The 16,495-nt window shown below is 34.3% G+C and overlaps 1 protein-coding gene across 3 annotated transcripts in view; it reads left to right on the top strand.

The window, feature by feature from the left end:
• The window catches only part of NAV3 (neuron navigator 3), an 858,619-nt gene that overhangs the window by 600,714 nt on the left and 241,410 nt on the right, over positions 1 to 16,495 (top strand). For all 3 annotated transcript variants that reach the window (XM_082739652.1, XM_082739653.1, XM_082739651.1), the window contains 2 exons: positions 6,334 to 6,406; positions 8,859 to 9,042. In XM_082739652.1, coding sequence (XP_082595778.1) covers positions 6,334 to 6,406; positions 8,859 to 9,042 — 257 coding nt within the window. The remainder of the gene's footprint in view (positions 1 to 6,333; positions 6,407 to 8,858; positions 9,043 to 16,495) is intronic.

Here is a 16,495-nt window from a genome sequence, read left to right as displayed (position 1 = left end):
GTTAATAACATGCGCTCTGGTTTTGATATATTTTCTCTGTGTGACTTTGAGCATGTCAATTTAATTCTCTGATCAACATCTTCTTCATTGTAAAAAAAGTATAGTAATGGCAACCTTGGATGAAAATATCTTTGTAACTATGTTACATAAGTCTTAGTTACTAACAACTTTATTATTTCCTAGTTACTTGACCTCTAGTCCAGTGTAGACCCTCCTTCATGCTTCTCCAGGAGTCCGTGCTTCTCTGACTATAAAATTGCTTGCACTACATTGGAAATATCTCTCTGTCCTACAGAACTATGTATTTTTAGAGAAATGGACATGCCCAATGAGCAACTAATTGTTGAATGAGTGAACAAAAACCAAAATCAAAAACTTTGATCAATGTAAAAATACTCTGCATTTTTTAAGATCTCTAGACAAATGTATATCTGATTAAAATCTTAGGCTAGGATGCCTGGGTGGCTCAGTGGGTTAAGCCGCTGCCTTCGGCTCAGGTCATGATCTCAGGGTCCTGGGATCAAGTCCCACATCGGACTCTCTGCTCAGCAGGGAGCCTGCTTCCCTCTCTCTCTCTCTCTCTCTGCCTGCCTCTCCGTCTACTTGTGATCTCTCTCTGTCAAATAAATAAATAAAATCTTTAAATAAAATCTTGGGCTAAAAGTTATATTACTATTTGAATTCTATGATAGAATGGGGATTCACTCAAACTGAGCAATTTTACCTATTTTTTGGTTGAAATTACATTTATTTAAATTATGCGCTGATATTACCAGCACACATTTATAATGAAAAAAGTAGGACATGTGCTTAATCAAAAATAGCATAAGTCACAAGAGAATCTACCATCCAGAGATTAAAAAAAAAAAGCTAAATTTGTTTATATTCTTTTAGACATTCTCTATGTATGATTCATAACCACATAATCAAGTATGTCAGGCATGTTCTAACCAGGATGCATTGTATCTATAGAGAGAACTCAGACTTTGAGGTATTATAGCTGCTACCTGATTTACTATTATTTCACTTTTTATATTACAGTGGTTTTCAGAATTCAAGGGCAACAAAGGCTTTTCAATTGCAGGCCAAATTCAGCTCTCTAAACATAAATGCAGAAAGTAGAGACTGGCACAATCTATTCTTAGACATCTTTATGAGCAATTTTGCTGTTGGTTGCTCTGATAGGCATGCCCAACCCTCCTTCTGACACTTGTCTAACTTACCAAAGTCAGACTAACCTTCAAGTTTTAATGATTCTTCTCTGATGCTTTTCCCAGATGTGTAGTGAAAATTGATAAATCCATTCTCTCTGTGGCTGTATTGTTTGTAATTCTTTTTTTAGAATTTCTCATATTAGGCCTTATGTGATAGTGATTTATCAGTCTTTTTTGTCTCCAGCTATTTTACAAGCTCACAAAGGCAAAGACTTTATAATTCATTTTTATATCCCTTCACCGTCTAGCAGAGCTCTTTGCATATAATAAACAGTCAGTAGTTGCTGAATGAATTTATCATTCATTGTTAAAATCATGGTGCCATGGTTTAAATTTAATCACAAAATATAAGGTTCATATTAATCATACCAGATATTTAGGACCTAAATATAGCTTTCATTAAGTATCCATAAGTTAAAGTGAAAGAAACATGTGAATGAACAAGGTATAACTTCATTAACACTGTGAAAGATGCCTCTAGTCACATTTTCCAAAACAGGTTGTACTAGTTTTATAGTAAAAATACTAAAAGACTAGCTGTCCTAAAACATGCAGCTTAAAGTGTATGAGTTCAGTAAAGAACTGTGCTCATTAAAAATTCTCCAATTTTTGGAATAGTTTATTCAACAATAAGATGAATAAATACAAATATTTCCAGTATAATCTTCTGTGATTAGTATATTGAGAATGTATATTGACCTTCAGGTTTAAAAAACTTTGAAAGCACAAATTCAATGATGACTGTCTGAGTTTTCATAAATGTAGATAATGAAAACACTTATTTTCCCTGTTTGAAACCCAGTTTGTGATTTAGCAGTATATATATTTGTATTTAGCAAGTTCATGAGGGTCAGGATAAAAGTACAATTATGAGATTAGACATTAAATTTGTTTTGAAAAATCCCTTTCATTTTTCATGAGAGTGTGGAAAATATTAGAAATGAGTCAATACTCTTTAGAAAATATGAGAATAATGGCTGTGTCTTGAAATTTTTATCTGTGTGCTGAGCATAATTCCACACATAAAATAAATTTAATAAATACTTGATGAATGAATAATTGAAGGATTTGATTTTATAATACATAAACAAAATTAAATGGTAGTGCTCCAAAATACTATTACACAAATAGAAACTACTGAATTCCAAAACTATGAGCCAACTTCTATTGAATTTGTGTCTTTGATAAGGAAAACACACACAGCAGTCCATTTTCATGTGAATTTGAGCAAAAATGTCTTTTTGTTTATACACTGTGATAATTATAGATATTTTCATAGAATACAAAAGCCTCAAGTCTCAGTGTACCCAGAGATTTTCAAAGTTCTGACTAGATGTTATTGACTGGGTTTAGAACTTAGAACCTGGATTTCAAACTTAGAAACTTTGTGGGTTTTTTTTTTACAAAGTCAATATTTTTATATATTTCGTGTAGCCATGCTTAAATTTAACAGGAAAAGAGAGGCAAAGTGGCTGCGCCGAGCCAATAAAATGTAAGCCACATATAGACCCAATAAATTGTGCATGACATCAGAGTAGGGACGTAAAAGTCCTGGGAGTGACTATCCATGAGCTATGGATGTGACTGTGACTTGAGCCATGTCAGAAGCATGGTGCCCACAAAAGGGAAAATGAATTTCTCTGGATCACTGCTATGTAGCAATATATATATAAAATACCACAGGCATAAAATATAAAGTGCATGAATTCTATAGTATCATGGTCATCCTTGACTCCTCACCTTTTATTATTATTAATGCCATATCTTCCAACTAAATTTCTTCAACTTCTACCCAGAATCTGAATCACTTCACTGTCACCATGATGGTCTAAAACACCATCATCATTCACTTAACTACTTGTAACAGTCTCCCATTATGTTTCTGTACTTCTATTCTTGTATGCCTTTATTTTTGATAAAATAGGGGGCTGATCGTTTTATTTTTATTTTTAATTGAAGTAAAACACACATATAAGAGTGTAAAGTACTCTAATAGGAATTAAGGTAAAACAAACATAGAAAATATATAAAGTACTCCAATCTTAAGTATATAGCTGATTGATTTTTTTAATATGTATATACCTGTATAGTCACACTCAGATAAAACAAAGGACACTTCCAGCATGCCCCTTCCCCATATACAACTTTCCAGACTATAACCTTCCAAAGTTCATCACTATTCTAATATTTTCAGTGTTTAATTTTGTACATCTTGAATTTCATGGACATTGGGAATAAAAAATATAATACTTTTGTTGGCTTCTTTAGCTCATCTTTATATGAGATCTTCTCTGGAGGTCAGTTGCTTAGTCTGTAAATAGGAAGGTAGACTGACATTGGGAACTAAAATTTGAAAACAAACTGAATTTCAGCCCCAAACCACAGAGTTTCCGATTTTTTATTTATTATTATTATTATTATTATTATTATTATTATTATTATTATTTTCGTCTGGAGTCTGTCAGGGACTCCAGAGTGGTTTATTACTAAAAATCCCAAAGAGAATTGAACTTACAGGCTCTGAATCAAATGATCTCTCTCTCCCTCTTTCTTCTTTCTCCCTCTCCCTCCCTCTTTCTCCCTCTCTCTCTCTCTACTTTCTACTCCCTCCTTCTCTCCCTCTCTCCCTTTCCCTCTCCTCCTCCCTCTCCCTCTTTCTCCCTCCTCCTCCTCTCTCTCTCTTTCTGTGTCTATCCCTGAGCCCTCTACTCCTTTGCATAGGGATGGATTAGCCACCAATCCAGCCAATCCATCCACCAATCTCTATCCTTCCTTAAGTGTGCACAGAGCCCCTGTCAGATACCTTAGGTTGCTGAAGGTACATGAGTGAACAAAATAGAGTCCCTGTCATGCAGGGGCTCGGTCTCAAAAAGCCCATACCTGAATATATAAACAAATATTCTTGAATATACTGTCAGTATATTTTCTCTACTCCATTAAGGCTCTAATAGGAATTATTTTATTTTCACAGAAAATAAATAAATATTTATTTATTAAATAAATAAAATTTATTTAATTTTATTTTCCCTAGTTTATGGTGCGTGCTAGGAGTTCTTTGTCTTTAATACCCACTCCAGACACTAGTTTATTTTTTAAACGGTTTAAATGGTAGCCACAAAAAACAATCTGACAATATTATTATAGATGCTATTTGTTAACCTTTTTTAATGGCAAGCATTAAAAAATATTCAATTCGGGCGCCTGGGTGGCTCAGTGGGTTAAGCCGCTGCCTTCGGCTCAGGTCATGATCTCGGGGTCCTGGGATCGAGTCCCGCGTCGGGCTCTCTGCTCAGCAGGGAGCCTGCTTCCTCCTCTCTCTCTCTCTCTGCCTGCCTCTCTACCTACTTGTGATCTCTCTCTGTCAAATAAATAAAAATCTTTTAAAAAAAAATATTCAATTCAATTCTCTTGATATTAGACCACAATAATTATTTGGTGTGTTTCTCTTATTGTATTTAATGGTCCTAAAAAAAGTTTAAAAGAACATTTTTTAAACTTATTAATTTGAGAGTGAGTGAGTGAGCACAGGCAGGGGCAGAGGGAATAGGAGAGGGAGAAGCATACTCCACTGCTGAGCAGAGAGCCCAATGGGGGGCTTAATCCCAGGACCCTGGGATCATGACCTGAGCCGAAGGTAGACATTTAACCAACTCAGCCACCCAGGTGCTCCTAAAAGGACATTTTAGATGAATGCAGTAGAACATCCTGTTTTTCCTATTTCTTTTCTTTTCTCCTTATTTTCTTCCTTATACAGTCTTACTTTCTAGTAGCAAAGTGAAAGGTGAAGAAAAGAAAAGATTTAAGCACCATAACCTTATTGGATATTTAGATACTGATGGGCAAAACAAGATTTGTTTGGTCATATTATATTCTGTGACTTCCAATTTTCTGGTTTTTGGGGGTTTTGTTTTGTTTTGTTTTGTTTTAGTAGAATGATTTCAATAAAACAAGTTTTCTTCTTAGTAACACTTATTTTGAAATAAATAAAAATCATTTTCCTCAAAGTAAATGTTTATATCTTAGCTGCAATCATTTTTAAACAAAGAACATCTCCTTGAATATTGGTTTTGCATAAAATTCTATTTACAAAGGAATATAAATAATTGCCCACTGTATAAGGACAGATTTTGAGTCTCTTTTTTTTCTTTTTCTTTTCTTTAAAAGACATTTTGTCCTTTCTGTGAAGCTAGGCTAGAGAGGACATTGGCAGAATTTTGTATGTTCTTATGCATAGCTTTGGATGAGAATTCAATGGGATAGAAAACAATATCTTGCCAAGTATTAACTTTAAATCTTCTATTTATTTTAGAATTTCAAGATTTATGGAATACCAGAACAACCCAGGGAGATGACTCATAAAGAACTAGAACTTTCTAGTTTCTTATATTCTTTTAAAGAAGTCTTAACTGTTTAACTTCACCATATAACACCATACATCAATATTGAGATCAACCTGTGAATTAACATAAATCAATCATTTAGAGTTTTTGGGTTTTTGTTTCTACCTATTACTCTAAATGGTTTCAAACCGGTAATCATATCAAAACCAACTGTTTAAAAGCCATGGCATCACAATCTTAAATTATAAAGATAATATCTAAATTTAATTAGAGGAATATACAACTGTTAATGTACAAATACACTTTTAAAAATAAAGACTTAGTTATAGTTTAAGATGAAAATACGCTTTATTTGTTTCATATCAACCCTCTGGCATAATGACCAACTATTACTGGTTGAATCCCAGTTACCCACATCCTAACATTCTACAACATGCATAAGCAGGTCTCCTCCTGTATGGATGCTTTCATTGAGACCTAGTTGTGAAATACAAAATCCAGTTTTATGTTAAGTAGGTGGGTTGCTAATCTGTGAGAATGCCATTCTTCATCAGGCCTTTATGAATTGTTTGTGACTACCAACCCAGACAATGCAAGCTTTATATTTGTTCTACAATTATCCGAAATAATTCTAGTTAAACTCTGGTAAAGATCTCTAGTATGAAATGAATGTAAAGTATTCATTCTTTCCTTATCTTACTCTCTGGTTTCATTTTAGCTCATTTGTTTATTTAAAAATAACCCTCTAAGTTGCCTTTTCACTGCTTTTCATGTTACAGATTGAAAATGTTGATGTCTGCCTTAGTTTTCTAGCAGCCAGAGGAGTAAATGTTCAAGGTCTATCTGCTGAAGGTAAGAAAAGGCACAGTTGTCGCAAATAACACCCAAGTTTATTAAAAAAAAAAAAAAATTGTTTTTGTATTATAAGAAATGTGAAGTGGGAGTACATAGCTTCTTAATGCATGAAGTCAAGTTTCCAAAGTAATAGAAACATAAATGCAATGGTTATTAATGTATGCTTTTATTACTTATATATGTTCTATATTTTGCCAAAACTGTTATTTTCATGACTGAGTGTGTGGGAGAGGGGTAGTTTAACAAAACATTTTTATGTTATTATCAGTGTATAGTATTTTTAGAGTCTTAAGTAGAGGGATGGATGATACATAGGTAATACTGCATTATAGATAGACTAAATTCAGGAAAAATAGTATAATTAATCTGCAAATATTATTTTGTCAGTATCATATCAAATTGGTAGTCCTAGTTGAAATATTTGGTAAGTTTAAATAAGTCGTCATGAGTTCTGAAATAATTAGCAATTAAAATATTTATAGCTGTCATATGTAAAAGCTTTAAAGTCATTAAAGATTTAAAGGATCATTACTAAAATTAAAATACAGAAAACTGGAAAAAGAGGGATTTTTTTTTAAATCTTTGTCTTTCACATATAGTTTTAGGAAAATTTTTCAAGTACTATAACAAAATCTAGTTGCTAAGGCTATGAAATAGCAAGTCTTTTGAGATCCACAATAACCACTATTTTATTAGAATATTAACTTATATGCTAAAATTCTGCTAGATACTGGTATATGCTGCAACAATTTAGATTGGTTAACGTTTCTACTTTAGTCCCTTATTCTGAATAGTCTTTTCCCCCAACACATACTAGAAATATTAGACAGGTCTAAGTAAAAATTTTCTGTCACTGAAAAAAGAGGATTATGTGGCTTCTGAAATACAATGAACATTTAGTAGAATTACTAGGTTTTCTCAATTTTTCTTCTATATTCATTTTTTTGTTTGAAATTTCCTTTGTCTTTTACACTTATTTGATATGTTAATTGCACATTTGGGGGCCAAAATCCTTAGGTTCAAACCTAACTGAGGTTCTGTAACTTAGAATAAAAGTTGATAAAATTCCCCAGGAAAATATTTTACTTTTTCAGTGGTTAAAAGTAAGTTAAAAATGTTACCTTTTGTTCATATTATATCTCTGTTTTCTCATAGGACATTCTTTAATAAAGGAAACCCATTGATTTTCATTTATCTTCTAAAAATATGTAAATGCTCAAAATAATTTTCTAAGTTAATAAAATATGCATAGTAAGAAAACAAGAAATTTTAAAAACCTTTAAGATCATCTAGATTTACATGAGAACATTAATACTTCCTTACTATAGCTTCATATTGATCAGACTAACTCTTCTATATATTATGACAACTGTGAGAAGGTTTGGGGGGGCATCTCATTTTCACTTTAAATGAATAACTCTACTGCATATATGGTGTGACATTTATAAACCATCAGAGAGCAAGAAATCAGAATAGTTTGTTAATACCCTAAACTACAAAAAGGAAACATAAAACCTTGGCTTCACAAGAGGATGTATTTTATTCCCAATGTTATGTTTATTTAGTATATAATTACAGTTTTCATAGCCTTAGTTCAAGTTTTACTTCCATTTCTCCAAAATTTTAAATTATGACTACAAGTAAAAGAAAGCGAAGTTCAGATTGTAGCTTACTTTGGGTGTTTAAATTTTTATTCAGTGTAAGAAGACTTTAAGAGCTCCATGTACTAGAACTAGGATTTACATTCAAGTTTATTCAGTTGTTATGTAAAGACATGAATAAGCTGATCTTTATTATTTATTAATATGTAATATGAGTCAAGAGAAAAATTGGACCATTAAAATACTTATTATATGTACTTTTGGGATATTACATGTATAGTCATACATATAAATACATAAACATTTTAATAAATTGATTGTTAGGTGATTTAGGAGGACAACTATAAATTTAGTTGCCATTATAAGGTGCACCCATGCCATCCTTACTTAAAATGTAGGACAACCAACATTTAAGTGGCCATCTTTCTCCAGTTCTTAGCCATCACTGTGTTGGTAGCAGCTGAGACTTTGTGAGGGAGGTAGAATGCTGAGTCATATGATTAGCACAAGACAGAAAGCCCATCCATTTGTGGGAAGAAGAAAACTCTAGAAAAATTGCAGTTGACGATCAGCAAAGAGCCTTGCTCCTACACGTTTTGTTCTCTCTACCTTCCGTCCCATCACTCTGTCCCTGAAGCTCCAGGCTCTTTGGAAATGTATCATGCTTCAGTAAGTTCAGATTTGCTGGAATCTGTGACTTCGAGACTCGAGGTGCATTTCTATCTCCCCAGATTTAGTCTAAGAGAATGGCAACTGGAATTGCGTTTGTGACAAATAAATAAATAAATAAAAAGGAAAACTGCATTCATTTCATATGCTACTGTTTTTATATTTTCCCTTTGATGCAGAAATAAGAAATGGAAACTTAAAAGCCATTCTAGGGCTGTTTTTCAGTTTGTCTCGCTACAAGCAGCAACAACACCATCAGCAACAGTATTACCAGTCCCTGGTAGAGCTTCAGCAGCGGGTCAGCCACGGCTCCCCTCAGGCAGAAGCCAGTCAGGCCAAAACCCAGCAAGATATGCAGTCCAGGTAAGGAAGGGAAGCAGGGAGTGTGTGTAAAACTAACTTGTCTGGACGTAAACTGTTTTTTGTTTGTTTGTCCTTTTGTTTTTTTAACGACTTACTGTTTGTGAGATTGGAAAACAAATTTATGTAGCTGCATCCGTGTTATGATGTAATTTGACCAATGTCATAGACGTTAAGAACACTTTTTTCTTATGGTTGGATGAGCAACCTTTATTAATTTGAGGTGAGTTATTTGTTTTCTAAAGATAATGGGGGTTTGTATCAAAGTGTGTGAAATGTATTTCTTGTGAGTGATGTGGCACCGTTGTTTCCTTCTTCAGATTTTTGTTTAGAATGGGCTGTTGAGTCCCACTCTCTGGTTGTGTTGTTATCTCTTAATTGAGGCTTGTGTTCAGTTAATTAAATCTGTTAAAAATTTTGGGTCTGTTAAACTTTCCGATTTGAGTGTCTGCGGGACATACTGTTTTTAATGTGTGATTGTGTGCATGTGTGTGCGTGTGTGTGTATTTTTAAACACGCATGCATGTGTTCATCTGACTTGAGTCTGTTGGTGCATTGTAGACACAGCCTGGGTGGGGTGCTAACAAATCATGGCAACTTCCTTCCCTTTTCCGTTAGCACTGTTTTCCAATTTGGGATTATATCAGTCAGGGATCAACCAGAGATGCAGAATCAGGAAGGGATTAAGAGATTTACTGTGAAGAATTCGTTTACATGGTCCTTGGGACTAGCTGAGCAAGTCTGAAACCCTAAGGGCATCCCAGCAGGAAGGGCAGGCTGAAACTCTCTCAGCGGGTGCCAGAACTTTCATATACAGGTAGAATTTCTTCTTCAAGGAAGCCTCCATCCTGCCTTTAAGACCTTTCAAGCAGGGAATCAGACTTACCCAGATTATCTAGGAGCTTATCCTAGAGCCCAAAGTCAGCTGCTATGGGCTTTAACCGCCTCCACAAAATACTTTCTCAGCAGCACCTAGATTACTGTTTGATTGAACAAGTGGACTGAGTAAGCCTGGCTAAATTGACACATCAAAAAAAAAAAAAAATGATCACAGAATGAAATGAAACTAACAAGTTTCCTGCGCACTGCTCATTTGGTCCTCACCAATGACCAGGGTATTGGGTCATTAGCTCTATTGTGTAAATAGCTGATTGTTTTTTCTTCAGAGGGAGAATGTCTAATATGCAAATATTCATCATCTTTAAGAGCATATATACATATCAAACAGATGTAAATATTTACCTTTTTCCATCTTAGAAGGCAAGCGTGTAACCTAGTAATGCTCAGTATGCCCTGAGTTTATTTTTGGTATTTAGTATTGACTCACAAAGTTAGAGTAAAATTTGAAATTACATTCACATACCATCTCCCCTGCCCCCACTTACTGTCAAATATTCAACAGTTGAGAATTCCTCTTCTCTTTCATCTGCCAGCCAGCCCTTTCTTCATATTAAGCAATACTTTTCTCTGTATGACCAAGTATCCGCTATTCATTTGGGCAGATTTGACTCAATTAAGGAATTATGAAGTCAATAAAGAAAAATTGTAACTTTATCAAAAAACATAGAGTATACTGCATGGTTCAGGGAGTGATAAAAGATGTTTCTCATTAGTCAGTAATGCAGATATGCTTTTCTTCTTAAAGCTCGTCCTGGCTTTTTGTGATGTAAGTAAAATCGTACAAAAGTCAAAGTGAAAACAAAATTCTCCACAGGGGAAGTTCTTTGGATTTCTTTAAGAATGGGTGAGAGGAAATATCTTTTTTTTATTATTATGATTATTTGGGGGAGATGGTTGTTAGAAAGAGATCCAGATTTTGAAAACTGCCAGAAATAATATTTCCTAGAGTTTGGTTTAAGTTATTTGAATTGACGAGAAGCAAGATTGACGAGAAGCAAGAATAGTAGCTAAGAAAACAGAGAGAGCTAAGTGGTATTATACAAAACATGTTAACTTTGGAAGTGATACGCAGTATCATTTGTCTTTGCTTTACCTCAGTCTATTTCTGTATCTGCCATGTGGAATGTCTTGCCTAGAATTTCTCAGTGGTTATGACCCTTCTGGGGAGATTGTTTTTCTCATTCTCGCTAGATATGCAGGGCTGTTATGGAACAATATTTTATTTAAAAATATAAAGCCCTATATATAGTAGGGATGGTAATTTTATACCATTTTGGAGAGAGCAATTTTATTCTTTTCATTGGAAGATTTTGAAAAGTATTCTTTTCACCAGTGTCCTTTGAAACTGAGGTAGACTCTTAAAGAATTTGCCTTGTGATAAACTTAATTACTTTTAATTACTTTGTAGACTGATAATGAGTTGACAATGTGGAGTACGTGCTGTACTACACATAATAGTTATGACCCTGATGTACAGGGGTAACATGTCTTCATCTTAATAGAATTTATTATCTGTTTTACAGAATATTATATTTCAAACATTAATACTTATTTCTGTTTACATAGATTTGGTACAGAGAAACAGCCTATGAATTAGAATTTATGTACAACAATCAATGTATGTTAAGTATTTTTCAAAAGCCATAGTATATACATAAGAAAGGATGTTTACTTTATGTCTACATAGTAAAACAAAGATAATTAATGCAGAAAAAAAGAAACCCAGTGACACATTTATCTTCTTTGCTTCAGATGTGACTCATAAGTTATAAGTCATGATTTATGAAGACTTTCTGTTAATTCTAAAGCTCTTCCCAAGTAAATAGCTTAAATGACTGGTTGCTATGTTATTCTAGATATTTTGCCAGAAAATATTCTTATATTTCTTCTCTGTCAACTCATAAAAAATTTTAAGGGCATATGATTTCAGTTCAATAAGAGTTTTGTTTTGTTCTTTTTATTTAAAATAAATTGATGTAATTATATATATTCCCACAATATTTATTTTATACATTAGGAATTTCTATTTTGCAAATAATTCCAAATGTTTTCATTCATTTGAAACTTCTTTCATTTAAACAGACACTTAGACCTAAACTTTAACAAGTACACAAGAGAGAAAATAAAACATGGACCAGGAGGACCAGAGTATGCCTAACAAACTCTCCTTTACTGGTTTCTCAGCTCTTTCTCCACTCTTGTGTATATATATTTGTGGATATGTAGGTACATATACACGAGGACATACCCACGCGCGTGTGTGTGTACACATGTGCAAGTGTGTGTGTGTCCTGTTCCAGTGGCAACTAGAGCTCTAGTTACTCAAAGTTTGCCTCTAGAATCAAACTGCCGGCACCTGGATCTGAATTTCAACACTTTCTCATTGTTGGGCCTCAGGTAACTTACCTGACCTCTCAGTGCATCAGTGTTCTCATTTGTTAAAAGAATTAAAAATGGCATCCATCGTATGAGGTTGTTTTTGGGTTCCCTGAGTCACTACAGTATAAAACATTTTGAACATACTAGGCACACATCACTCCCTGTTCAAAGCCTTGCAATGGTCTCAAATAGCTCAGGCTTGCTCCCACCTTCAGAGACCTGCTTTTGCTGATTCCTTTGCCTGGAACACTCTGTCTGCTAGCTGCTTGGTTAAATCTCTCACCTGCTTCACGGCAATGGCCCACATGTTATCTTGTCACTGATGCTTACCTTGACTAAGACCCTTTTACTACTACAAGCTGCCCGTGTTCACTCCCTGTTGTACTTTGCCATACTTTTTATTTTTTCTTACCTTTAATCAACCTTTAATCTCAATGTACTTATTTATTATATTCATTGTTTATTATTGCCATTTCCCTATAAAAGGTAGGCACTATTAATACAGCAGTATTTTTTATATTTTGGTCACTGGTATAGCCCAAGGGATAGACACAGAGCATACACACAATTTTCAACAATTATTTCTGCAACAAGATAATGTAAGAATTAACAAATTTATATTATGGCTGCTTCCAATTTTAAGTAAGAACATGCATATTTAAAATTGTAAGTGATTCATAGTGAAAATTGTGTGTATTTATAAAATTTATAGATTACAAGACCAGTGCTCTAACCACTGAGCTATGGAGCCTAAAATTTACAGATTAAATTAAATTATTAAAAATAATTAAATTTGTTCTTGATGTTGGGGGTGGTCATGGTATTGAACTGCAGTTAGTTTCAAAATGGTATACAGTGGAGATTATTATTATTATTGTTACTGGAATTATCCACTTACAGTATCTGTCTTAAAATAAGGCTGGGACTCAGGGAGGGAAGGAGAGAAGGAGGCAAGCAGGAAAAAAGAAAGAGAAACAGAGAAAGAAAAAGAAGAAAAGGATGGAAGGAAAGAAAAAGGAAGGGAAGAAGGAAAGAAGGGAGGGAAGAAGAAAGAAAGAAACTTTTAAAAAGTAATAGATTAAAGGTCCTTTCTTCAATCAACTGGGAAGATGTGAAAATGTTTTAATATAAAGTGATAAAAATCTTAGTTAAGAGTTGAAATCATAGTTATTTTCTCCAAGTATTAACTAAGAGATGGGGAAGTATTATTCCTTTTTTTAAAATTTTTTTTAAAAATTCATTTATTTGACAGAGAGAATGAGAGAGAGATCACAAACATGCAGAGAGGCAGGCAGAGAGAGGGGAAGAAGCAGACTCCCCACCGAGCAGAGAGCCCGAAGCGGGGCTCAATCCCAGGTCCCTGAGACCACGACCTGAGCTGAAGGCAGAGGCTTTAACCCCCTGAGCCACCCATGTGCCCCAATTTCTTATTCTAGAAAGCAAAGTAGAAATAAACGCCATATTTTCCAACTCAAAATTCATTTGATCAGTAAATATGGTTTGAGCATCAGGATATTTCTGCTAATCATACTTTTCCCTGTGTTGAGTTTTGACAATGAAAGTTCTATTTGACATGAAAGGTAACAGGAAGTTTAATTTCACCAAAATCTTTCACAATGCCTGGCACATGAGACCAACCTACAATGAGCAGAATGCATGTCCTGAATGGATAATTTTCTTGAGTCTATCTGGTAAATAATTATAGTGAAAGAAAATTATATACTGAAAATTCGTTTTTCTTATGTACTGCTCAGTTATATATGAAGTATTAGCATGAAGGCCTTTGTAAAAGATGATGATTTTTATTTGCTAAAAGCTTTACAAACAAGTAGTTTTTCCTTTAAAATGTGGACCTTTTAGCTTAATTGTTGTTCAGACTATTAAATAGTTTTCCTTCCTATTACTAAATAGTGAATTTTACGAACTCACAAATAGTGATTATTGCATTGTGTGAACAAACATGTTTATGTTTTATAAAAAGAAAACATAAAAAGAAAAGAAATTGATTATAAAGGTAGAGAAAGGTAAGAAATTGTGTAGATCATAGAAACATGAAAGTCAGTAATGTTGATAAGTCTATTATAACTGCTATTTTCAGAATTTGCGAGATTATGATTTCCACATTTGCCCTTCTGCTTTTTATTTGTAGGAGAAAATCAAATATGCATCCATTTGCAGTTTAGATGAACTTTCTCAATAAGAAGAAAGAGCAACGTCTATGGACACATGTTCTTTGAGTGACTTGTCTATTTCCTCTGCAGTCCCTTGCCAAGGTTCCCGTGACCCCTGCCACACACATTGCTCTTAGAACCCTCCTCCCATTAAGGACAATTGCTTTTCTCTTTTCCAGGAAACATCATTTCCTTCTGGGGGATTCACTCAGAAACTGGGACAGTTTACAGCTTTTCAGCCTGGGGTTATAAATCTTGCAAAGTATATGAGGAAGTTTAATTTAAGATGACAGGAAGGCTCTGGTAATTTAAGCCCTCATGAACCTGGCTTCAATTAGTTTCTTAACTCAGCTCTGTGTTGTGGCCTATAGTGTGCTCTTCAACAAAGTCAGTGAATCAATTAAACTTTAAACAAAACAAAACACAAAGGACATTTATTAATTTTTTTTAAGGCAGGATTTTTTTCTTTCCTAAAGAAAAAGAACTGAGGGGAAGGAAATTGCTCTTCAATTTGAAGATTTAGGAAACCAAGAGGGCATAATCTTAAAAGAGCATATATACACAACATACATGCTTTCCTTATGTTCTGTGCTTTTATTTCACCATTTTAAAAGCTTAACAACTACTTATACTTCTATTGTGATAGATGAAGCAGCATCTATATAATTTTAGTTATTTTAGAGTCAGACAAACATGGGTTTAAATTCTGCCTGCCAATCCCCAATGGTGTGGCATTGGGCAAATGATTTTAACCTGTTCAAATACCAGTGTTCTTACCTCTACAGTCAGAATGGAGATAACTTCCTCAAGAGGGCATTGAGAAGACCTCACAGAGTAATACATGTATAAAGTGCCCCCCATAGCACAACACTTATCACGTAATAGACACTCAACTCAGCCACTTTTACCTTACCTTCTACCCCCTTTACGATCACGTCACATGTATAATGAAATATTCTAACTCATGTTAGAAACCTCAAGTCAGCCTCATCCTTGGTCCCTACTTTCTCATTTTCTCTGATCGGTTCTGTCCATTCCACTTCTAATGTTTATTAACTATATAAAAGTAATGCACAGTAATAATATCCTCAATATTAAAAATAACAGCCTAATACTCAGATGTTTTCATGCCGGTCTAGGTACACAGAGGTAAGCCCTTCAATTATTTTAGGTGTTTACTTTAGTAGTCTTCCCATGTTGCCAATTAAAATACTTCTGCCTCTAGGTTTTATTCATTAATTTGATTATTATCTTTTGATTCACATACTCCCCATCTCTTCCATCTCCCATTAATGTGTTCAACAAATAAATATTTATTAAGCACTTAGTATGTTCCAGGCACTCTTCCAGATAGAGCAGAGGACAAAAGAGACTAAGGAATTCTTGCCCTCGTGAAGCTTACATCCTATTGATGGGAGACAATAAAATATTAAAATATGTACCACTAACTGCCCCACTGATGCTGGAGAAAAGTAAACCAGGAAAAAAGGAAACATGATGTGTAGAAGCTATATTCATGCAAATTTAATTTGGGTTCTGGGAAAATCTTCACTCTGATGACATTGAGGAGAGGAGGTGAGAGAACTAGTGGTTGTGGTTATGTTGTGGGAGAGAATTTTAGGCTGATAGAAGACAAGAGCTGAGACCTTGAGTTTGGAGCCTGTCTGGTTTATTTTAAGAAGAGGAAATACCACAGTTGGGATGGATCAGAAGGAAGGAGGCAGGAGAAGAGTAGGATTAATTCTGAGCAAGAGCAGAGAGACACTAATATACCCTGTTGCCATTTTAAGGACATTGGATTTTACTCCAGGAGGGATGGAAAGTTACCATGTACCGTGAGGAGGAACCTAAACAGGTATAAAAAATCAAAGGGTCAGGCTGGCTGCTCTGCTGGGAATAGAATATAGTGAGGAAGAGGTGAAAACAAGGGGTTGTGGAGAAAAGCTTGGAGTACCATATTGGAAGCCGAGAGAGGAAGGTCAGTTTGAAATATATTTTGAAGACAT

Source organism: Mustela nivalis, assembly GCF_964662115.1.
Source record: "Mustela nivalis genome assembly, chromosome: 7".
In the NCBI taxonomy this organism is placed as follows: Eukaryota; Metazoa; Chordata; class Mammalia; order Carnivora; family Mustelidae; genus Mustela; species Mustela nivalis.
Note: the sequence above shows the minus strand (reverse complement) of the source record. Positions and strands in the feature narration are given on the sequence as shown.